Below are 25,457 nucleotides of genomic sequence, written 5' to 3'. Positions count from 1 at the left end.
GACCGTGGGGCTCATAGTGGTGTGTGTAGCTTAAATTCATACCATCCAACCATTTTGAAAGTTCCTAGGCGTTGTCCCAAAAATGAAGCTGACAAAAATTTTAAGCGGACCACACCATAGGAAACAGTTTGATTTAATTCTCACCATTAAAAACATCATGGATTTCAAATATTTATTTTCCATCCAACTTGTTGATAAGTCATAAATAGCTAGATGAAGAGATGACACAAATATCATATTGATCCAAAGCTTTTGTGGCCTACAGAAAGTTTTTAAATGGTCAATCACCACTGTTTCCTATACTATGGTCCATTTAGAATTTGGAGCTGCTTTATTTTTTAGATCATGCCCTAAAATGAGCTTTCAATACGGATCGATGGTGTGGATGTAGTCACATATATCATAGTGGGCCCCACGGTTAGGGTCCCACCCACCTAGGTGGATCCAGGGTTGCACCTAATCCGCTCTCCCATCACCGATGGGGATTTACTGAGAAAGCCTTTCCCATAAAGTTTTGTAAGAAACCCACCCCGTCCATCCATTTTGTTAGATCATTTTAAGACATGAGGCCAAAAAATGAGACAAATTGAATACTCATGAGCCGAAAATGTGAGGATTGAACGTCCATAGTTGAAATATTCATGGGGCCGTAGTAGTTTTGAATCAGGCTAATATTTGTGGTTTCAATTCATTTCAGTTGTAGAAATGATGTTATCAACGGTATTGATGGCATGTAAACACCAATGTACGAATGATGTTAGGTATTCATGTCATCCCTTTCGGCTGCCCTCTATAGGGTACTAATGTGGATATGGGAGTGGGTTCCCTAATGTAAGGGGGTGACCTTTGGTTCAGTGCAGGTGGCCGCCGGTACTTCATTCCTTTTTATTGTGGATTATGCACTAACTATCCTTTATTTGGCCTTTTATTTTCTCTAGCCATCCTTTTTTTCTAAACCATGGATAGGAGGGCTAGGCTTGCCTAACAAAATGGATTCTTTAGATTAATGAGCCATCCTAACTAATGGATGGGTCAAATTGTTTATTAGGCTTGTTGTTTTATATAGAGTCATGCTCCCCTGCGCACCTATGCATGTGCGCACCTTTGCACACGTGTCATGGGTGTCTAATCTGGACGGTCCATGTGATACGGAATCCCATGAAACCTCACGGGAGAAATTTTCACCCTAATCTAAAATTCTGGTGGGCCATAGCAAAGAGAAATGCAAATCAAGGGAGGAAACTGTTTTAATTTTTCATGGCCCATCAAAGTTCTAGATCAAAGTAAAATTGGTCCTGGGGGGGTTTCACGAGGTGCTGCTTCACATGAATGGTTCAGATTTTGGATCCACATCACGTATGATGGGTTCTCAAAAAAGTTGTATGTAACAAAATGGATTCTTTAGATTAATGAGCCATCCTAACTAATGGATGGGTCAAATTGTTTATTAGGCTTGTTGTTATATATATATATATATATATATATATGATCTCCGCTGCCCATGTTGAATGTCATTGATCAAATGGTTCATGTTTGTCAAACCAGTGTGATGCTTTCATGGTTGCTCATGAAATATAAGTTGGACCTATTGAATAGTCTAGATCAATGGAATGGACTATCTAGTTGTCCCAATGCAACTAGGGCACTACAATTTACAGTGCCTTGAGAGCATTGTACCACAGAGAGATCATCCAAATTGGAGCAATTTAAAAAATCAGGTCAGTAGTGTCCATGGTTGATAATCTAGACCATTGATCTATTGTGTCCCACCATGGATTGACTATGCATCAGATATCCAATCCATCTTAGGATCTTCATTTGTAGCGGCACTGAGATATGTAGTTTGGAATAGAGACACATCAATACATTCAACTGAAAAGTTTCCTTATATTTGTTGATTGAGTGCTACATCCACAGTGGGACTCAACAAATCAATGGTCATCATTAGTGGAAATGAATTGGCTACTCCATGTTTTATGTCTTTTATCCATGCCGTCATCTATTTTTAAAGATAATTTTAGGGCTTCAACCCAAAAATGAGAGGGATATAAATCTCAGGTGGACCACACTACAGGAAAACAATAGTGATTGGATATCCACCATTAAAATTGTCTTAAGGCCCACTGTACTGTTTATTTGACATCCAATATGTTGATTAGGTCATACAGACCTAGATGAAGGGGAAAAAAACAAAGATCAGCTTGATCCAAAACTTTTATGGCCCCAAAAAAATTTTAATGGTCAACATTCAATCAACACTATTTCTTCTAATGTGGTACACTTGAGTTGGGATATACCTCATTTTTGGGCTCATACCATAAAATTATCTAGAAAAATAGATGGACGACATGGATGAAACACATACATCATGGTGGGGCCCAAAATGCACCAATCACTACGTGAGTAGCCAATCCGTTTCCCTCGTTATATATCATATAATTCCAATGGGGATGGCACAGGCACATAACAGTGGGCCCGCATAGGAACCATATACGAAACTTAGGATCTCTCGGTTACCATATACAAAACCACGTGACAGTTGCCCGCACAGGGACCTCCCGGTTACATATACAAAACTTAGAATCTCCCGATTTTAGCAACGGGATGGCACAGACAGATAACATAACAGACAGCCACTATATACCGAACTTATCAAAACATCGCTTTGTCACAAGAGCTCCTTCGAGAAATAAACAGAAAAGTTAGGGGTGGGAACATTGTCGTGAAGCTTGAAATGGCCGGAGAAAGCTTACGATGGAGTGGATTGGCTCTTTCTCAAGAGAGTTTTGAAGCGGTTTGGATTTTTGGCCCCGTGGATAAATCTGGTGGAGCGCTGCTGGAGTAATTGTTGGTTCTCGGTGCTTGTGAATGGAGAGGTTGGAGGATATTTCAAGTCTACCCGTGGACTCCGCCAGGGGGACCCGCTATCTCCAAACCTTTTCATTTTAGCATCTGAGGCGCTCAGTAGAGGCTTCAAGAAGTTGGTGGCTGCAGGCTCCTGTTTACCGTTCAGAGGGCGTCGTGGCAATGTGATGGTGTCTCATCTCCTTTTTGCAAACGACACATTACTCTTCCTGAACGGGGGCATCCGATCTATCAAGGCGATTAAGCAGTTTCTTGACCATTATCAACAGGTCTCGGGTCAAAAGGTAAACTTCCAGAAAAGTGTTTTTCTGAGCTCCGAAAATATGGCGGCCTCTAGGAGAGCTAGCATCTTCTGAAATGGATTGGATGGCATATAAAAATACCCGGTGGGCCCCGTAAGGTTTTTAATGTGGGCATCCCATCCCTAATGTGGGGTCTGCCTTGATAGATTGCAAACTCACATATCTGTTCCGTTGAAAATGTCCAATATAAATACATATGCACTAGCCTATAATTGGTAGTGTAGTATGATGTAGTACGATGTAGTACAGTGACTATCTATGGTATGTACAATCAGCAAAAGTCCCAAAATCCTAACCAACATCCATCGTGATCCTAACCAACATCCCAAAGAGTAGGCTTCTATTTCATCTTTTCCTTTAGAACTCTTACACTGTGATGTTTGGGGACCATCCTCGATTGTCTCTAATAATGGATTTCGATACTATCTCTCTATTGTTGATGATTACAGTAAATTCTGCTGATTTTTTCCCCTACATCGTAAATCATAGGTATTTGATTCCTTTCTTCATTTCAAACGGCATGTTGAAAATTATCTCAATACTAAGATTAAAGCCGTTCAGACCGACGGTGGGGGCGAATTTACAAGTTCTCAATTTAAGACTTTGCTATCTCTGCATGGCATTTCCCACAGGTTGACGTGTCCTCACACCCCCGAACAAAATGGGGTAGTTGAGCGTAAGCACCAACACATTGTTGAAATGGGTCTTTCTTTGCTTGCTCATGCTCATCTACCACATACCTTTTGTGATGAGGCTTTTCAAACAGCTGTGTTTCTAATTAATCGTCTTCCCTTGCGTGTCCTTAATCACATCTCTCCGTGGCAAAAGCTCTTTCATCAAAAGCCTGACTACACCATCCTTCGTACTTTTGATTGTGCCTGCTACCCTTACTTGCGACCATACAATAAACACAAATTGAAATTTCGCACATCCCAATGCATCTTGATTGGTTATAGTAAGCAACACAAAGGGTATAAATGCCTTCATGTCCCCACTGGTCGCACTTATATTTCAAGGCATATTGTCTTCGATGAATCCCTTTTTCCATACAATTCTTACATCCCGCAACCACCACCACCGAATCCGGTGGTTCTTTCTCCATTAGCATCATCTCCTCCATCATCTAGCACCTTACATACGCCTACACATGCATCTACCTCCCTCTTTACCGCCAACACCATCATCTCATCTGTCTCATCCCATGGTTACTCGTCTCAAAGCCGGCACCCATAAACCCAACCCCAAATATGCCCTCATTACTACCACTCTCCCCACCAAACCTTCATCCTTTAATCATGCTTCAAAGGTAGCAGAATGATGCAATGCAATGGCTAGAGAGATTGATGCCCTCATACAAACTGGAACTTGGTCCTTGGTTCCCCCAACAACTGGACAAAATATTGTTGGGTGTTGTTGGGTGTACAAAATCAAGCAAAAATTCGACAGTTCTATCGAGCGTTATAAAGCTCACCTCGTCACAAAAGGCTATCATCAGCAACCTGGAATTGACTACACAGACACTTTCAGCCCGGTGGTCAAACCAACTACCATTCGTCTTGTTCTCTCATTGGCAGTTCAATTCCAATCGCACATCCAACAACTCGATGTCCAAAACGCGTTTCTACATGGGCACCTGCAGGAGGAGGTTTACATGACTCAGCCTCCCAGCTTTTTGGATCCTCAACATCCTCACTATGTTTGCCGTTTACATAAAGTCCTCTATGGACTCAAACAAGCGCCACGGGCCTGGTTTCATCGCCTGACGCAATTTTTGACAGATGCTCACTTTGTGTCCTCGTCCGCGGATACCTCTTTATTTATCTGCAAGAGGAATGGATCCATTACTTTAGTGCTCATTTACGTCGATGACATGATTATCACAGAGAATTGCCCAAGGACATCTCCAGTCTTATCTCCCAAATGAGCACTCATTTCACTATGAAGGATCTCGGACCCTTATCCTACTACTTGGGTATTCAAGTCTCCCGCTCACAAAATTCCATGACTGTACGTCGAACCAAGTACATCACCGACCTACTCGTTTGCTCTAACATGCATGAAGCAAAACCAATGAAAATGCCCATTGCCACTGGTTCCAAACCCTTCAGACATGAGGGTAACCCTTTACCAGACGGCACAGAATTTCGGAGTATTGTTGGTAGCCTATAATATCTCTCCATGACTCGCCCAGATATTGCTTTCTCTGTTAATTAGGTGGCCCAATTTATGCATTCTCCCACCACTGCTCACTGGATGGTCGTCGAAAAGATCCTCAGATATTTGAAAGGCACTCTTCATCATGGCCTTACATTCACTCGGGCCTCCCATGGTGATGGGGGGTTTCTGATGCCAGACAGAAGTAACAAATGACCCATACTAGGGGCCAAGGCCTTCAAGAATGTAGGTGATGAGTTCAAAGTTGTCGACTGGTTTACCTACTACCGCAAGTTTGCCTACAGTTGTCTTGAATTTCTGCAGATATTCGATAGTGGGAGTAGAGCCCCTTTTTGTCATTTGCAGTTGCCGACAAAAGTGCATGACCTAAGCATGAGACTGAGATAAGAAAAGTTGTTCGAGCGTGGTCTAGACTGACTGAGAGGAAGATAAACCGACAGCTTGAGCTAGGATGCCTTCCGTTAATGTAGCATTGATCCAACTGAGTAGTGCTTGATCTCGCTTGAACCAAGTAATATATTTAATCTGCATTGAGTACATTGGTAGAGGTAGAATCATCCTTGGAAGAGAGGATATACTCAGGAGGACATGGATCTGAACCATCAACAAGGCTGAATAGACCGTTACTTTTAAGAATAGGAAGAAATTGAGATTTCCAGAGGAGGTAATTGTCAGAATCCAGTTTGATGCTCACGAATTGAGCAATATTTGGGAAGGTGGACGAAACAGCCATGGAGAAGGACTGAGGACAATGAGCAATGTCAACACGGAGAGTTGGTGCGCATGACGATTGCTGAGATAGAAGGAGAATCCTCTTAGTGCGACCAGGATTTGAGAAGAATCAAGGTGGACAGTGCGGATTGATTCGTGCGGATACGCTGGACACACGTTTCCAAAAGAGAGAGAATATGATCTTTGGGAAAAGAAAGGGTATCAGATCCTAATCCCAGGATTAGGAAAGGGAGTCATATCCCTCTATGGATCTGATACCAAGATAAATTGCAAACTCCCATATCCGTTCCATTGAAAATGTCTAGTATAAATACATGTGCACTAGCCTATAATTGGTAGTGTAGTACGACGTAGTACAATGTAGTACAATGACTATCTATGGTATGTACAATCAGCAAGATTCCCAATATCCTAACCAACATCCATCATGATCGTGGATGTGCCATTATGCCTTACGACATTTCTTACATTAGACTAATTTCAAATCCAACTAAATAAATAGTAGAAAGAGACCATAAACATCTTCAACAATCAGAACCATCTATTGCACTGATCAGACCATCCTGACCACTACATTACATGAAATTTTGCAACCTCGGCGATCATCATGGAGTGGGCCACCAAAAGAAAGTACCACTAACTGAGAAACTCCAGTCATCGCTCAATTTCAAGTTCACGTTGGGGTGGAGAGCTGTCGATGAACCCAAGGTTGTAAGAGTGAAAATAGAATTGGTAAGAAAGGATTAAAAGATCTATGAGGGCAGTGTTGATGGATATTTGCTTCCAAATGCTCTGTACTTGGAAGTGAAAAATCTCGGTTCAGTGGTACACTTGCAGGAGCACAAAAGAATGGTAGCTCGAAAGCATAAGCTTTCTATTCTTAGTATCTGAAAAGCTCCTTCATTGCTGATTCCCACTCTAGATATGCCTAAGGTAATAGAGGATGAGAAGAGATTTTCTAAGAATGCTTATAGAAAATTGACAGATGGGTCCAAGAAAAAAAAAATGAAGAACACAGCAAAGTGTGATATGATAACATCTGAAAAAGAAAAAGAAAAAGAAAAAAAAAAAAAACTTGGAACTTTTCAGTGATAGTATTTCTGTGTATCATGTGTACAACTTATAGAGAGATTAATCCATCTCTAGGAACAATTACAACAAATAGTTCTTATCTCTATGCGCAGCTAGAATAGATAAGGTTGAGAATGAGAAAATTAAATTCTAATAGGATCCACCACCACTCTAAATACCATGGCATCTAGTAAATCAGCCACTCTAGCCTTGATCATCAAAGCTTCTTAAAATCTTGGCATCCTAAACTCCATAATGCAGTAGCCGCTCTCATTCTAAGGGAACACATGCTAGTCCCCTATGATCTAAGTGTTTGTATTAAAAACAACATGCTAATGGGAACACATGCTAGTCCCCTATCATCCAAATGTCTATATTGAAAATAGCACAGCTAGCCTTGATGACCGGCTTATTGGCATCAAGCCGATCAAAGTGGAGTCCAAATGATTAGTTAAAGTCCCTTGACATACATTGATGCACCGTCCTCTAACAGCTAGAGCTTTTAGAGTAAGTGGTTATTGGACATGGTATCAGAGCAAAAGGTCAAGTGTTCGCACCTCCACCCTTGCACGTCAATATACATTGATACACCATCCTCTTAACAGCTCGAGCTTTTAGAGCAAGTGGTTATTTGACATTTGGATGTTTTTTTTTTGGGTTAGCTTGTTAGCACACACCCATGTCAGTACACACACTCCATGTTAGCCACCCCCACTAGGGATCGATACCAAGACCTTTAGTGTTGAAACGAGGTATCTCCACTCAGTCTGCCAGTTGAGCTATGGATCTGGGTGTACATTTGGATGTTTTTATCTTTTCTTTCTTTCTTGTTTTCTCTTTTTCTTTTTATCGCGCACACACCACAATGGGAACTTGAACCTATAACCTTAGTGTTGAGACTCTTGTGAGTCTACCACTAAGCCATGAGTAGGGACCCAACCAGATTGCAATTCATTCAACCGAAATTATAGAGGTTACGACAAGATGTTGCCATGAAAACCATACCTCTAGCTAAAATTTCACAGATTACAAGTGGGATTTGAGACAGTAGTAATTGCATTTTTTGTGACTAGCCCACCTACATCGAATTGAATAATTGCAATTCAATTGGATTGGAGATTGGTCGCGTTTGGATGCACAAACTGAATACTTGCAAATATTCAGCTTAATCAAGTGAAAATGTTGAAAATTGATGACTACCAAGTCGAAGTTGAAAGTAAAAGAAGAATTTAGAATCTGGGAATGCTACGCAAGGAAATCGTAATTTGGTGCTTTCAACTTTACCAGACTAGTTATTGCAATCCAATTCAATATCGCATCTAAACACAACAGTACGGTCAGATCAGCTGAACTAAGTTAATGATCACCTTTCCATGACATCTAATTCCTGTTAAAGATAGTTGGGGTGCATTTCTATTTTCCTAGGATCTCATTGTTACAAAATCGGATACTGGGTGTGCCAAACGAAGAATTATAGGATCCTAAAACTGAAGCATATGCTCGGGTTTTCAGTTCTGACATCTGGGGCCCTCAGTAATCCAGACCATTGGTTTATTGCCCCACCCTAGATGAACCATGCAAAATGATCCTAGCTGCCAATCTAGGGCGTTTTTCAGTTGAACATGGACCACTGCTGCAGTCCTCTTCTGAATCGTCAATTAGTAGGACGCAAATAGAAATGTTGGGACTGGCCTGTCGAGGGGAATTTTGGGCCTCATGGTCCATCCATGCTAGGGTCCAACAGATCAATGGTCTCAATTGCTGAATCCTGGTCCCAACTTGTTGGAACTGATAGCCTGAAACAAAACTCAGCCGAGTCGACTCAGTTCCGATAGATATTTAGAACCCTACGAACAACTGAGCAGCCTGCATCTCAAGCGGTCCCCAAGAACTCCAAACCAGTTGCAGTGGGTGTCAAGCCAAGGTCAGACAAGTACTGAGGATTGTGGAACTTACTCAAATGCCTCATCCCATTGTCGCACAGGATTGTCACGATGGTGTGCCCAGGGCCCAACGACTGTGCAACCCGCACGGCTCCAACGCAGTTCATGGCCGAAGAACTCCCAACGAATAGCCCATCATTTCTCAAAAGAAACCTGGTGACAAATCACAGACGAAAGAAAAATGATTAAGTTGTGGCTACAAGGATAGAGCAGCAATGATAGGTCTGAAAGGTGGCATCATTACGATCTCACAGTGACCAATGGATGTTATTGTAGTTGTATAATGGTGATTTCAGATGTGTGACTGGAAAATGGAGAAGCAAGGAAAGGTAGGAAAGATGTATCCATCAAAAAGACAGGTGTAGATAGCAACTGCCTTGAATCGTTATTTAAATTTATTCATACGTTTAATGAACTCGGGAGCATTTGGTTGCGCCAAATAGAATGAAATTCATAATATTTGGTACAACCAAACACACCCGAAATAACAGTCAGAAGTCTCAGCCATGTTTTTTTTTTTTTTTTCTTAAAATGGAATTACATTCCATGATGGAAACGATTATATTTGAATGCCTTGTGTAAGTAGGGCCATCAATGAAAACCTGCATACACTGAAACCCAAGTATCTGATCCTACTTGATCAGATCCAGATCAAGATTTCAGGCCCAATTGATAATGGGATTGGATTCAGGTCCAAGATTCAGATCTGATTAGAAATCCGGTCAGGTCAGTGCATCGACTCAGGTGCCCATCAGTACCTGAATATGGCCTTTTTTTCTTTAATTTAATCGTAAGTGCCATTCTAAAAGAAATGTTTCTAGTATGAATTTGAATCCTAATCCTAATCCGGAACCGGACCCGGACCTGATTCCAGATTCAAACCCCACAAAAATCCTAATTCATGCTTAACACTGAACCAACAGGCCCAGTTGAGAAACTACAATCTGATCAGATTCGGATCTAGTACCTCATATATGGTAAGGCTGTCAATGGAGTCAGGTCCTATAGTACCCATACTTAGGCTAACCGGGTTCTAGTCTTGTTGGGTCAAAGTCTAGTTCTTGAAGACCCAGACCTAGAACCAATCGGGCTCGGGTACCCATGGGGTCTTTGGATCTAGGTTTTGAGATGGGTTTTGGACAAAAAAGAGCATCCACGTGATTGGGTCTAGCCGACGGATGGATTAGATCGGACACATATATGCCACTTTGACACGTGCGTCATGTATGAACAGGCTCTCTTACATGTCTACCTGACGAAACCTCATTTCTTTGTTAGAATAATCAATTTATATATAAAAATTTACAATTAAAACCAAATGGACCTGAACTGGACCGTCTCTAACCAGGTTCATCACCTGGACCCGACCGAACCCTACTAGTCCCAAGTTTTAAACTGGGTCTAAAAGATGAGACCTGAATCCGACCCAATTTCTTGATGGGTCTAATAAATGGCACCTGGAACCATTAAAATCGGGTCAGGTACACCGGGTGCCCACTGACAGCCCTGATATATTGTTCCCCTGTATTCAAACCTGACAGGACCCAAATCTGATTCACTTAGTCAGATATGGATACTGCCATACGAGTATCTCAACCAAACCCGTCCCACTAACAGTCATATTTGTAAGTAGCGGCTGTAGTTTTGAAAAAAACCTATGTTATTCTCAAAATACCAGCCGTTATTTTTATCCGTGCTTTTTGTTCCGTATGATGACACAGATTCCGTTAGCTTTATAATGGGTGTTATAATTATTTGTAAAGTTTGGTCGTACCAAATTTAATGAAATATAATAAAACATTGTACCAAATTAGACTGACTAATCCTGAAATTTCATGATATTTGGTGCAACCAAACATGCCCTTAATAATGCAAAGAAAAATGACCTAGACATTTCGACGGCCTCCATGTCTGTACCCCTGAAAGCTCCATCCAATTCCGCCATCATGAAATTCTTGGTTAGCCTATTGATTCCAATCCCTTCGGTTATTGTGTCGAATGGGTTCTTCAACCTCCGACCTTCAGCCTCCTCTCGTGTATACATCACCCCTCGTGTCACCTTGTTAAAGAGACCCGAACCGGGTGGGTCGATCAGGAAGCACTTGATATTAGGATTTTGTTCCTGTGGGGATGTATAACAATGATTTATTTGAAGTTGAAATATGTATGCTACTAGCACGTTCCAAACACCCATATGAAATCACCAACTACAAACACCCGACACTTGGACGGGATCCAAGCCATTCATCAGATGGACCCCATGGCATGTTTTTAGATTTGGCAGCTCAAACTGGCTGGTTCGATTGATGACTCACCTGAGTCAGGGGTGGCCTGGGTGTGCACTTGTGATCGAACACGATTGGGTGTATCGAATCCATGTTGACTCAGACGAATTGCAACAGACTCGTCCCAGTCTTAAAACCATGCCCCATGGTAAATGTGTGTGGTAGCTCAAAAGGTAGGCCCGTTCACTTATTAAGTGGGCCACAAATGTACAAGAAAAGGACAGTAAAGAAAATGGGCAACCAACAGTCTGCATTCAAAGTACACATTTGGCCCACCTAATCCGTGGACTGGACTGATTATTGAACTAGGTCTTCACAGATGGGCTCACTTAATGAATGGTTGTGTTTGGCATTTACAACTGCAAATTGACAATTAACATTCTACCATTCCAATCAAATGGTTGGAACAAAATACAATGAAAGAAAATGAAAGAACCTGAAGAAACCGCGAAACACCTGCGAGGGTCCCACCCGTACCTGCAGCCGCGACAAAAGCGTGCAAGTAGCCACCAGTCTGTTTCCATATCTCGGGGCCAGTGCCCTCATAGTGAGCACGGAAGTTAGCCAGGTTTTCAAACTGATCAGCAAAGAAACCACCTTTACAATCTTTAGCGCATGGGCGGTCTCCTTTTTCCGAAGCATGATCGTTGACATGTACTGAGCGTTCAGCTTCTTGTTGTCTTGATGCTGATTCAGTAAACTCAGACGCCCTTCTCCTTGCAATATTGACAAAGTGATCTCTGTGTGTAATTGAAACGGGTCTTACTCTTTCTACAGTAGCTCCAAGAGCTTCAAGTATTTGAGACTGAGAGGGTGGCAAGCAAAGTAACAGAGAATAAGTAAATTGAGTGAATAAAGAGCTACTGTGGACCAGCAATGGTAAAGGTGGCGCCCACCTTAGGGTAGCCTAAGCCATTCCTCAGGTAGGCCCCATCATTCAACAACCCATGGCCCAATATCTCCCCTGTCAGATGATCCCAACAAGACGTGAATATGGACAAGGGGTTTTGACATATAGCATCCGCCCATTAGGCCCAAAGACAAATAACACCCTCCCTTATGTGTTTTCCCAAATAAGCCTTCCTGTTATCCATTTTCAGACCTAAAAAAAAAAAAAAAAAACACAACATCATGGAGAAAACATGACAAAATCATGTCATAGGCATATTGTTGATTGTTGACCACAGAAAAAGACATTTTTGCCCTTGAGTTGGGAGGGGGTAGCGTTAGGCTTATCGTTTGAGAGGAGAGAGAGAAGAGAGGTTGGGGTTAGGTTTAGGGTTTTGGGAGAGGGGTAATGTTGTCATTTCCTAAAAAAATTAGTTAACCATGGTTCGGTTTTTGTCTAAAATATTTACAAGAGGGAGGTTTTTTACTGTATTTGGAAAATGAAAGGTGACACTCGGAAAAACACAAAACGGAGCCTTTTTTTGTCTCTAGGCAGGAAGTTAGGGTGCTATATGTCAAAACCTCTATGGGCAAATCAATGATCCACATTTAACCCACGAGGGTTGTCCAATTGGATGGCTTGGACCATCTGATGGAGAACACTTTTGGTTATCACCCATCCACCAAGGGACAACCATATGAACAGGTCACATCACAAAAGGTAGGCCCCATATATACAGTTTGGGCCAATTAACAGCACAATAGAACATTCTAAAGTTTCATGAAGCTGAGATGGATGCCCTCCATACATCTCCATCTTCAACATTATGCTGCAAATGTGCCATTTCTCGAAAAGAAATTTATCAAGTATCCATTAACCAAGATTATTTTAAAAAGAACACAGCGGATGAACTATTTGTTTCACAAAGCAAGATGCCGGCTTAGATGCATCAATCGTGCAAAAGAAAGCATTTATAAGTCTAAAGAGAAGAAGGAGAAGGAGAAGAAGAAATCAACCAACTGTGTTGTCAAAATCCTATGTTTTATGATTTACAATATGCGATTTGAGCAGGAGAAGAAGAAATCGACCAGCAATGTTGTCAAAATCCTATGATTTACGATTTACAATGTGCGATTTGAGCCGAATCTTAAGCAAAATAATTGAATCCCACCTTGAATCCCTTTTTATATGAATCCTACAATTCTATGATTTATTATTCAAATCCTAATTTACGATTCAAATTATACTTGTCCTCTTCCATTTTAAGCTTCACTTGGATTGCATTTCATTTTTTTAAATTGGTGGGGCTTTAAGAATTATTTATAAAAGGTAAATTATTTTATTTGTTCTTTATAAGAGATTAAATTATATATATTCTCTTTGACGTTAAATCATGGAACTTTTTTTTATGATTTCTTACTTCTTAACTGGTTGAAACACCAACTTGATGTATGACTTACTTGGAATGTTTTTGTGGATGGTTACGATCATATGTTGACTTGCGCATTTTGTGGAATGATGTTTAGAAATCAAAATATCTTTTTTCGTTGGTCTACAGTATCAAATGCCACTTTTCCAACATGATTCTGCATTCAAGAAAAGTAACAAGAATATAAATTATTAAAGGAAATTTCTTGAAAGACAAGACAAAAGGAGGGGGGGGGGGGGGGAAGATAAGAATCCTTTAACACTATCATGACATGGTATTACTTTGGTGCATATTGATGGCAAAAGGATAATTTATGAGTTTTAAATTTTTATCTACTTGTTTATATTTTTCATATTTTTTCAATTTTTAAGAAAATTACAAAAAACCTTACGATTTGCAATTCGATGCAATTCAATCCCTATATGAATTGCCACACAATAGTGATTTTGACAACATTGTTGACCAGTATTGATTGTTGGAAGTAACATCCTAAATGATGATGATGAGGCCAGCCAACCCCAAGCTGTTGAGAGAGAGGCTAAGATGATGATGATGCAAGGCTTGCACGTAAAGTTTGAACAGTACTGTTCCAGTTTCAGTCATACAAGTGGGGCCCATGATTCAGTGATCCAAACCATTGATACAATAGGCCTCATCATGATCCATGCACCAAAAATCCTCCAGATTACAAGAACCTAGCTATAGAATGTTTGGCCTCTTTTTGGTTGACTGTGAACCTTTGATGTATTTTCTTTCTCAACGGCACATTTGTTGGCCAGCTATCGAATGGTTAGGAATTTTCCACTCTGGAGGAATGTTGGCACATGGCCCATCCACAATGAGACCCATTACATCAATATTTGGATCACCGAAGCATGGGCCCGCATGCACAAACTGAAAAATTAAACAGTAGTAGAAAAACTTTCCACGCAAACATTGCATGATATCTCCTGATATTACCTCAAGAAAGAAAAGGATGATATCTCCTGATATTACCTCAAGAGAGAAGGAAAAAAAAAAGAGGCATGGCCACGAGAGACATTAGAATGAGAATGGATTCATACATACCTTCTCAATGGCTGCATCATCGGGTATAACTACATGACATTTGCATCCATAAGCAGGAGCCACCGTAGCAAGGCTAATGGCAGTGCTTCCAGCACTCCCCTCAGTCACTACACCACCTCGAACAAGATGACCAAACTCCAGAGCCTGTATAGAGTCACGTGTTGGAAAGTTAAGAAAACCAAGGACAACATATGAACATAGGGTCTCCGCCATGCCACTTCAATAGTGCAATATGTATGCTTCTTCAACATCTTGTACATGCAACTTTTTTTATTTTTTTAACACACACACACACACTATGTGTCTGGATCCTTACTCTTGCTCCGGTGGTAGACTCTCAGGAGTTTCTACACGCGGTCAAGGGTTCGAGTATCCATAGGAAATACATAGTGAAGCATCGAAAAATATGCCTTCCCATGATAAAATAAGTGAAAGTGATATGCACAATGGCTGAAAAACAATAATCCGACCACTGAAACAGAAGACAAAAAAGAACTCATTCAATGTGAAATGTGATGGTTAAGCAATCTGAATCTACCTATCCCCTCATGTGCCAACACATGCTAACGAGATCCAAGTTATTTACCTTGTAGGCCCCACTGTCTATCAGCTCTTGCCTGAAAATCAGCAAGTCCAATCGTCAGGTGGGCTATCTAAAAAATGGATGGTTACAAAATTGACCAACTTGCTCCAAGTTTTGGTTTTGGATGGATCAATGGTGGGGGAAGGTCATATCCGTGTGATTCTTAAGGGGAAGCTAACATCAAGGACCTCCTTGTCGTTAATGAAGCCCTGTTGGGCAAATGGGTTTGGAGTTTTGTGAATGAAGAAGATAGCCTGTGGCATCAAATTATATCTGCGAAATATGGTTGCTCTAGTCTCGGGTGGTGGACTGGGAATTCCTCCCTTTACCGCACATCATTCTTGTGGAGAGGTATAGCTAGATCCGCCCCGGCTATGTTTGAAAGAATTTCTTTTTCTTTGGGTAAGGGTTCCGGAATCAGATTTTGGCTGGATATTTGGAGTGGCGATCATTCTCTAGCTGAATCTTATCTAGTGTTGTTTGCATTATGTTCAGACCCAGACTCTCTGGTCAGGAACTGTTTTTGTCTCGATGGAGGTCAAGGAATCTAGATTCCTCCATTCCATACATTTTTTTTAGATTTTGAGCTAAAGGAGTTTACTTCCCTCCTTTCCCATTTGCGGAGGGTATCCTTGACTCTACGTTGGTCGCTGACGAGTTTGAGGCTATTTTCGGTGTGATCTTTTTACAAGTCTCTCTCAGCTTCAGCTTTCTCCTCATGCTGCCACACCGATTCGATATGGTTCTGCGGAGTGCCTCCTCTGTTTTCGGCGCAATCTTTTTACAAGTCTCTCTCAGCTTCAGCTTTCTCCTCATGCTGCCACACCGGTTTAGTAGGGTTCTATGGAGCGCCTCCTAAGGTTGCGGCATTTGGTTGGCTTGTGGGATGAAAAAGAATTTTGACAGTCGACAATTTGAGGATAAGAGGAATGCATGTCTCCTATGTCTTCAAGCAGAGGAATTTGTCGATCACCTATTCATGCACTGTCCTTTTACTTCCGACATCTGGTGGAGTATTCTAAGGTTGGCGAGTATTTCCTGGGTGATGCCGATCCAGTGTTCGAAATATCGGTATCGCATTATATATCGCATACTTGATATATAAATATGTATCGGTTATCGCACGGGATATATCGTTTGTATCGGGCAATTTATCGCACTTTTTGGGAAACATAAGAAAATATTGGGAAAATGGTTAAATTTTTCAATGAAAATTCAAATGTTGTTAAAAAGACCTCAATACACACTTTTAAATCATAACATCTCAAAAAAGAAGTGCACATAATAGGTTTCATTTGTATAGTGTCCTAAGTTACACGTTGTATGACTAAACTAAAGCAATTATATTCAAATTGAATGCATAACATTTAGAGTGTATATGATGATCATTTCATCAAACACTCATAAATACTTCAAAATTAGTCTCAATTGACAGTTGGTTGAAGGAAAATTTTGAAAAGACTAATAATTTTTTATATTAAAAAAATAATTTTTATTTTTCAAAAATTGACAAGACTTAACAAATCAGTAGATTGGCCCTCATACATGCTAGATTTCATGTTTGGAGTGTAACATTGCATGTAATTTGGGAGAAATTTCAAAATTTCCCAAATTTTCCCAAATCGGACCACCTACACTCAAATTTCAAAATTAGAGTATATGTGATTATCATTTCATCAAATACTCCTAAATACTTCGAAATTAGTCTCAATTGACAGCTGGTTGAAGGAAAATTTTGGAAAAAAGCATGGAGAACATGAAGAACCAATGGAAATCAAAATCAAACCTCTAACTCCATGATTTTACATGCAAAACATGAAGAACCAATGAATTTATAACCAATTGACACTTATTTAACATAATTTTGACAAAAAAAGGATAAAAAAATTGAAAATTCTCACCCAATTGAACACGTGGGATATACCGGCACTACCTGTGCATTTCGTATCACACAGGTGGGATACAAGATATATCGTGGGATATATCGGTTGATATCATCGATATTTAAAACACTGTGCTGATCTCAACAGATGACTTGTTTTGTGGTTGGCATGCAAACTCAGGAGGAGTTTTGGGGGGAAAAGAAGTGGAGAATTATCCTCATGGTTGTTCTATGGGCAGTTTGGGCTTAAAGAAATAATCGATGCTTTTGGCATACTTCGGTTTCTACAACGGGGTTTTCTTCAAGAGTTCTAATTTTCTTCAAAGATTGGGCACCTTAGCTTCGGTTCTAGGGGGATTGCGGTTGTTGTGGAGTAGATTTGTGTTCTTTTTTAGTTTATGCTTTCTGCTGTTCTCTTCCTATTTTAGTTTTTGTTTGTGTTTTTTGTTCCCTTTTGCTTTCTATCAATAAAATTTTCATCTTTCAAAAAAAAAAAAAAAACCGTGTGATTTAGGCATGGAGATGACATGGTTAAGGGAGACAGCCCCATATTTAAATACGTATCTGTTTCGGGTGAAGACGTGGTTTAGGCTCCGACGTTCCATAGAAATCTAACCAAGGATGAGAGTGAAAACTTCACCTATCTTATAGGCATCGTCCATCATTATGGATTGAGCTTTGTGGTCCAAATGTGGTGATGCCGCAATCTATGGGGACCTCATGAGGACCTGGCATGGAGGGAGGGAGGGAGGCAAAAGGAGTTTGATCGTTTGGTGGTTATGCTTGTAGTGTTTTGATTGCGTGGCTCAACCCAACAATCATACTTTCTGAGACAAACAAGTCCTCGTGTTATTTTTCTCAAAGCTAAAGCATCTTGTGCTTGAATGGGCTTGTGCATCTAAGGTCTTTGGGATGAACCATGGGGCTATTTTGAGGGATTCTCAAGGTACTTCTTTTTTGTATTTGGGATGACTCCTTGCTTCCTCCTTTTTTTTAAAAAATAATAATAATATAACTTTCGTTACCCTTAAAAAAAGTTGATCAGTGGTCCACATTTGGTGGCCCGCTTGATGACCTGAGTAGCCTGACTTTTGACCTCACAGACACAAGTAGAGTTGTACACGAACCAAGTTAGCTCGGTTAACTCGCTCAAATTGACTCGAAAAAGCTCGATTCGACTCAGTTCGAGCCGAGTCTAGCTGATTTTTGAAGCTTGAAAATTTTCTAGCTGAGTTCGAGCTTGTCCGAGCTCGAATCGACTCGAATCGAACCTCAACTCGAATCAAACTTAGATCAAATCAGTTCGGTGACTTGGTTATTTTGATATTGACGTTGCTTACCAAGTGTTTGATGAAATGACTCAACGAAGTGTTGTTTCGGGTGCATACATTCTCCACGGGATCAGCAGGTGGCAAGGAAGGTATGGATACGAAACAAATCACTACAAAAAAAAAAATTATATGATTAAACTACCCTGGTATTTTGATTTTGATGTTGCCTATCGAGTGTTTGATGAAATCCATGTAAATTGTTGGTGTTGTTTTGCATATTGTGAGAAATTGAAGGTGCACTCCATTTGTTTGAGAAAATGTCACATAGGCTTGAACTCGGCTCAAACTGGCCCGAGTTGCTGACCGAACCGAGTCGAGCTATCTAGTCAAGCTCAAGGACCGAGCCGAGCCGAGTTCGAGCTGGGGTCAGCTACTAGCCGAGCCGAGTCCAGTTGTGCCAAGCTTGACTCGGTTCGGCTCGTGTACAGCTCTGGACACAGGAGAAGAGGACTCGAATGGCTTCTCCCATGGAAACCCACAACATTGCAACCTAAAGGTGACGTGCCTCTCTCTAGCATGCCAAAAGTTAACTAATAACATATAAGAGTCTTGCCACAAAATATAAATAACTGTCAAAACCCATTAAATAAGAAAAGCATTGTTGCAAGAAGTAACCGGTGGGAAAAATATTTAATATCCTACAACTGGAAATCAAGAATGCAATCTAAGCAGCCAAGGCTCTTATATAACCAATATGTTTTAACAAAAAATTCCGTCCATTGATGCACAAAGTGCATGTATGGGCTTCTCAAAAACAAATGCAGGAACTACCTTACACTTTCATGTCCAATCATGTTCAGGTCTCGGATGGCTACCAGATATATGAACTGACACTAATTGAATTAAATCCATTTTAGTGGTGTGTAACAACTGTGTTAAAACCATTTCAGTCAGCAAACGGGCCCTACAACAGTCACTAAAGCAATGGGCTCGGGCCTCAGGGGTAGGCTTATCTTCTTCTCTATAGGAGAATCCTTATCAAGGTTGTTGATGAACATCCCCATTATACCGTGCTTAAGATCCCATACAAGATTCGCAACTCTTTAGAGAAAAGATGTGGAGAAACTATCTTTCAGGCGGCGAGGAGAAAATGAGAACTCAAATTTGGTGGCTCTTTTGCAGGCATAAGGAGAGTAGACTTGACATTCAAAAGACGGCTCAAAGGTACTCAAAAGGAATGGAGCTCTTCTTGCCCAACAACGGTGGCAGATTTCATCAGACATGTTGCGGGTATGGATCGATGAATTAAAACTCAATTTCTCCAACTTGTATGGGATCAAAATCAGTGCAATTCACTCCAACTCCATACTGGATTGCAATCATTTTGAATTGATCCCTTAATATACATGTATTAATCCACCAAAATTGAGACAACAAAGTATTGAGCGATTTTTAACAACGACCTGAAATCTAGATTGTCAAAGCATTCAGAAATTCGTAATTATTAATTGTTAAATATCAAAAGACTAATAAGCAAAAGATATAAACCCAATAGCTGATACATAAGTTACATCATACAAACCACAAATGGCCAGTGTAGCCAAGCGTCATAGCCTAAATGCTTCCCTGAGTGTAGACCTTGCGACACTTGTACACATGCCCTTAGGGAGCAAGACAGCCCACTACCCAAGTGCAGCCAAGTTACTTAGAAGCAAAAGAGCACACAAGAGTGAATGGAAGTGAAGAATGCTTCTATTACTCAAGAGCTCCAGCTTAAAACTTTTTAATATTTCTGAGATTGGTTATAAATGAGGACCCCTACTTACATATGGATAGGAACCTTCTAGCTATAGAGTGAAGGTCATGCTAGGTTACTGAAGATCTGGCCTTTGATATAGTGGAATGGCATAACCAGATTCATGTAGCCAACCCAATTAATTGGGATAAGATTAACCTTCTAGGTACTTTACATGAATAACTAGTATGGTGACACATGGCAATCATCCAATTCAAACAAATAGTCTAGGAATTCTCTAGATGATTACACAACCCTTTTTACAAGACTCCACTAGAGAAGTTCAGAATTTCCAGAGATCAATTCATTGTTTTACATACTTCTACCATTCTCTAGATACTTCTAGCCTACTACAGAGGTCTTTACAAAGCTATGTACATAGCCTCTAGTGTACAAAAGTTCCAAAATTTGGCAAAGTCCCTAATTTAGCCTCCTGCAAATGCACGAGATGTGATGATCTCCCCCACCTATTGCATTGACCTCTCATCGATGTTCTTCCATGTTGGGTCATTGAACCCCCACAATGGGTCATCCTACCTTCATGATCCAATCCAATTAGGTTCCTTCCATTGAGTCATGCACCAACCCTTTCCCATTATGATCAGGTGAGCCGCCCTGATCTTCCACAGCCAAATGGGTTGTCTTATCCTCCTTGCCACCCTTGATCAACTGTAAGGCTGAAATTGTCCCAATCTGGGCCTTCCTGATGCACAACATAGGGACCATGCACAGATAATGCTCACCATTAGAATTGCCTTCGCCTCCCTCAAGAAGATCATGCCCTTATGCACACCTTGAACAAGCCTGGCCTCTGAGTTCACCACCTTTACCTTGACCAAGCCGTTCCCCAGTGTCAAACCAAGTCATTTTGCCTCCTCTCATGAGATGGAGTTATGAATTCCCCTTGTCTCTACCAAAGCATGAGTGGCTCCCTATTGGTGTGTGCATCCAAGTACATGAATTCACATTCAATTGGCTTGGCCTCCATTGCCACTTGACCTTGAAACGCATTCAACCCCTCGCCTTCCTCATCAACTTGGACCAAGAAATTTGAGTTCTTTTCTTGGCTCTTAGCCTTTCATAGCAATATAGCATTGGTAACACTCATTGGGCATTGAAAGGGTGATATAAGGCATGCTAGCCAAGGCCACCCTGATTAAAGTAATCCTTCCCCCCAAAGGTAGACAATGGCTCTTCCTATCTGACAGTTTTTACATCATTCTTTCCACCACCAAATCCCATGAGTCCTTGGCCAACTTGCCAATACAAAGAGGAAGACCAAGGTATGAAGATGGGAGCCTTCCACGTTTATACTCAAAAGCATGGGCAAAGGATGGCACCTCTTCATCATTCGAATGGATCCCCAAAAGCTCACTTTTTTGGATATTGATTCTTACCTCAAACACCACCTCAAAAAATGAAAAATCTTGCAAAGATTATCAACGTGGCTCGTGTCTGCCTTGCAAAGTAAGAGTATCATTTGCAAACTGCAAGTGGGAGATCTGAATCTTAGCATCCTCTTGAGCTACGAAAGAATTGTTTAAGAGAACCGCTCACCAAATACAAAAAGTGGGACGCACTTATACATTCCCCAATCCATCTATACCACCTAGACCCAAAACCTCATCTAGCCCAGCATATACCGCAAAAAGCCCCAGCTAACATCATCGTAGGTCCAAGTCAAGCTTGGAGATAGTCCCTGTCTTACCAGCATGGTATCTAGAGTCAATGCATTCATGTGCCAATGATTGCATTCAATTTAATACCACATCCAAACACACCATTTAGAATTTTGATCATAGAATTCTAGTATCTATTACGGTAGCAATATAAAAAATAAACACCGAATAAAATACATTACATATGAGGAATTACTTGAAAATCTGGCTGAGTCTGCTATACGCATGCAGACAAACATTGTGCACATGACAAACATGTAAATCAAATTGAACTGCCCAAGGCATATTCCCAAAATCAGAATGATCATGCAATCTTGATTGCGTTGATTGGATTTAAACCATGGACTATTTTTTCCTTTAACCATTCATTAGATGTCAACCAATCAGGCTTCTAGAATCATACGTTTGAGTGTAATTTGTGCCTTAAGATCCATCTATGATGGGCCCACTATTTCAATATCTAAAGTTTAGGTACATATATACGGGCTCCACAGTTTGTGCATGCGTGCAAGCGAATGGAGCATCACACTCTGCCAGAATATCAAAGATTTTCTCAATACATATACGTATTAGAATTTGGTTATTTCCAATTTACAATACTAATAAATCACAATTCGATTCGATAGTGCATCCAAACACACTTACCATTGCTTTTAATGGCTTTTTTTTTTCAAAAGAAAGAAAGAAAGAAAAAAAAAAAAAAAGAAGAAAATCTCATATTTTAAAAAAAAAATTAACGAAAAAACCGAAATGGGTTATTCACCTCTTCTATGATTTTAACTGCCACTCTATCTTTCACGCTGCCTCCAGGGTTCAAGAACTCGGCTTTTGCCAGAATCTGAAAGAACATACACAGAAATTCAGCGTTAATCCAACAACAACAAAAAAAAAAAAAACCTCTAGTTTTCCAATTTTCTTCTTTTGTGTATTGAATTAAGCGACAGCCCAAGAAATTTCAGAATCCAGTGAAGGAAATAAATAAATAAATAAAAACAGATAAACAGAAAGAAAAAAAAAAATTTAAATTGTTTTTTTTTTTTTATAAAGAGGACTTACTTCACAGCCAGTGGCATCTGAAAGGCTATTGATTCTGATCAAAGGGGTATTGCCGATGGAGTCAATCAGGCCTTTTCTAGCTTTGGTTTTTGAGATGGGTCTTTGGAATTTTCTCATTGACAGATTGTAGAGAGATTTGCAGAAGAAGATGGATAGTATAGACATGGAAATTGCTGCAGCAGCCGCGCCCATGGCTTTCACGGGCGCCATTGCTGCTTCACTCTCTGCGCAGGGACTCCTTCCCAGACGTCTATTTTAAGTGTTGAAGGTATTTTGGTCATTTCAAATCGGATGGTAGTTTAGTCATTTGGTAGATAGGAGGCTAACCCGGGTCCTTGGTACCCGAGTTCTCAACCCAATTTAATCGGTTCTGGTCTGGATTAAAGCAATGAAGGCGACCCGAACAAGCTTGGTACCCAAGCCCGACACGGACGCGGATTGCGTACTACCACGCCCGTCTCCAGCCCCGACCGGGCAGTTCTGTGGGCGGGCCCACCGTGATGTATCTGTTTATCCATGCCGTCCATACCTTTTCTCCGATCATTTACAAAAATGAAGCAGATCCAATACTCAAATGGACCACACCAAATAATAAGCTTGGTTGCATTAAATGTACAAAGCATTAAATGCAAGAGTCATCTGTTGTGTGGTCCACTTGAGCGTTGGATCTTTCTAATTTTTTGTTCATACATTAAAATGATCTGAGGAAAGGGATGGACGGCTTGGATAAACAGATAAATCACAGTGGGCCCCCCCACAGAACTACCCGTTCGGGGCTAGATATGGGGCGGGGTAGGACGCAATCCGCATCCGCCCGACATGTCGAAACAGATTCCTTTACTCGGGTCTAGATTGGGATACAGCCCTACTGATAGGGATGGTGATGGGCCCAATCAAATCCCAGCCCATGAGTGAAATCCCTGCATTCCAACCTGGCCCATCCAAACTATCTAACCCAACTAGGCATGGGCCCTTACCCACCAAACCATCACAAAGCCCAACCGATGGTATATCATATCGGGCCTTTGCATTGTTGATCAGGCCCAGAAGAATCAGTTATCATTCGCCAAAATCTTGAATAGGTCCAGCCCTTGTTGGTTTAGCCCAAGCCCAGATCTGCCCTGGCCCACTTGGATACGATTAAGGGTGTCAAGTGTCAACTGGTTGAACTGGCCCACAGGTAGTGGGCCCATTACGTGCAATACTTGGGCTTGGATTCAATTCGGAGCTGTGCATAAGCCTCGCCTAGCGGAATTTGACCTAAGTTTGATTTGGTTTGTTTATGTGACACATTTGTTCGAGCTTTATACAGGTCGAGCAGCTTCGACCTTATCCCTATTGTTTGAATTTGAATTCGGTTTGGTCCAGATTATACAAGCTCGAGTTTGGTTTAGTTTGGTCCAAATATTCAAGTTGAGCCGAGCAAAATTGAGCTAAGTTTGAACAAAGATAGGTCATTTTTTTCTTCTTTTTTTTTTATTTTTTGTACAAAGATAACATTACAAAATAACATTAAAAAAGATTAATACAAAAGTAACAACATTAAAAATATAACATAAAGTTTAATATCCTCTACAAGACAATAACAATGAACAAAAAGTTTTTGGGCCTACTAGCCAATTCAAATCCCGCTTTAGCTTTATGGGCACATCGTCATGTATATGTATTATCCGTGCCGTCCATCCGTTTTTACATAACATTTTAGAACATGATCCAAAATTGAATCATATCCAAAGCTCAAGTGGACCAAACCACAAGAAACAAAGTGCATTCATGTATATGTATTATGTATTATTATGCCGTCATGTATATGTATTTTCCACGCTATCCATCCATTTTTACATATCATTTTAAGTCATGATCCCAAAATTGAATCATATCCAAAGCCCAGGTGGATCACACCCAGAGGAAACAGTGTGCATACAATCTACAAGCGGAATCAAGCTGAGCTTTGAGCTGAGCCGAGCTGGTACTGTATTGGTTTAAACCCGGTTTGTTTTTTTAAATGAGATTTGACTCTGAGGCTTGGTTTGGTTTTGAACTTCTATTCAAACCAATCAAGCAAGCTTTTCGAGCTGACTTGGTTTGTGTCCAGCTCTAGGATTCATAGGCCCATCAAAGTTGAGTCTCAAAGTTCAGGCCAGATTACTCATCAGTGGCTTGGGTCAAGGTTGGCGGCCCATTGGATTAATATACAGGCGTGGCCAACCTATTGAGTGGATCAGCTTGATCTTCGACAAAGGTCATCTTCATGGTGGGGACTACCATTTCCATGGTACTGATGTTCCACAGGTGTAGCATGTGAGCAGGAAAGATTGTAATGTGATCAATTCTCCTAAAATTTTAGAAGGTTCCAACCCCTCTTCTGTCCACAATCATATATATATTCATGGTTATGTGAAATCACAATCTATTGTTAGAAGTGAAAGGAA

General features: G+C 40.7%; 1 protein-coding gene across 1 annotated transcript; it reads right to left on the bottom strand.

Moving 5' to 3' along the window:
• Positions 1-8,388: 8,388 nt before the first annotated feature.
• On the bottom strand, positions 8,389-23,308 carry LOC131219471 (cysteine synthase 2-like). Its single transcript, XM_058214624.1, has 6 exons — positions 23,026-23,308; positions 22,733-22,807; positions 14,760-14,903; positions 11,810-12,178; positions 10,975-11,210; positions 8,389-9,241 (listed from the first exon to the last, which is right to left on the bottom strand). Exons 1-6 carry the CDS (start codon positions 23,233-23,235, stop codon positions 9,019-9,021), a joined length of 1,257 nt encoding a protein of 418 aa, XP_058070607.1. The 5' UTR covers positions 23,236-23,308; the 3' UTR covers positions 8,389-9,018.
• Positions 23,309-25,457: the final 2,149 nt, after the last annotated feature.

Source organism: Magnolia sinica, chromosome 11 (genome assembly GCF_029962835.1).
Source record: "Magnolia sinica isolate HGM2019 chromosome 11, MsV1, whole genome shotgun sequence".
Taxonomy (NCBI): domain Eukaryota; kingdom Viridiplantae; phylum Streptophyta; class Magnoliopsida; order Magnoliales; family Magnoliaceae; genus Magnolia; species Magnolia sinica.
This window is presented reverse-complemented; position numbering and strand designations above follow the sequence as displayed.

Bases quoted from the DNA above. Each gene is read 5' to 3' on its own strand.
- LOC131219471 (XM_058214624.1), bottom strand. From the start codon at position 23,235: ATGGCGCCCGTGAAAGCCATGGGCGCGGCTGCTGCAGCAATTTCCATG. The intron at 22,808-23,025 runs GTAAGTCCTCTT...ATGTTCTTTCAG, and splicing joins CAGATGCCACTGGCTGTGAA to ATTCTGGCAAAAGCCGAGTT. The intron at 12,179-14,759 runs GTATGTATGAAT...CCACCCTCTCAG, and splicing joins ATGATGCAGCCATTGAGAAG to TCTCAAATACTTGAAGCTCT.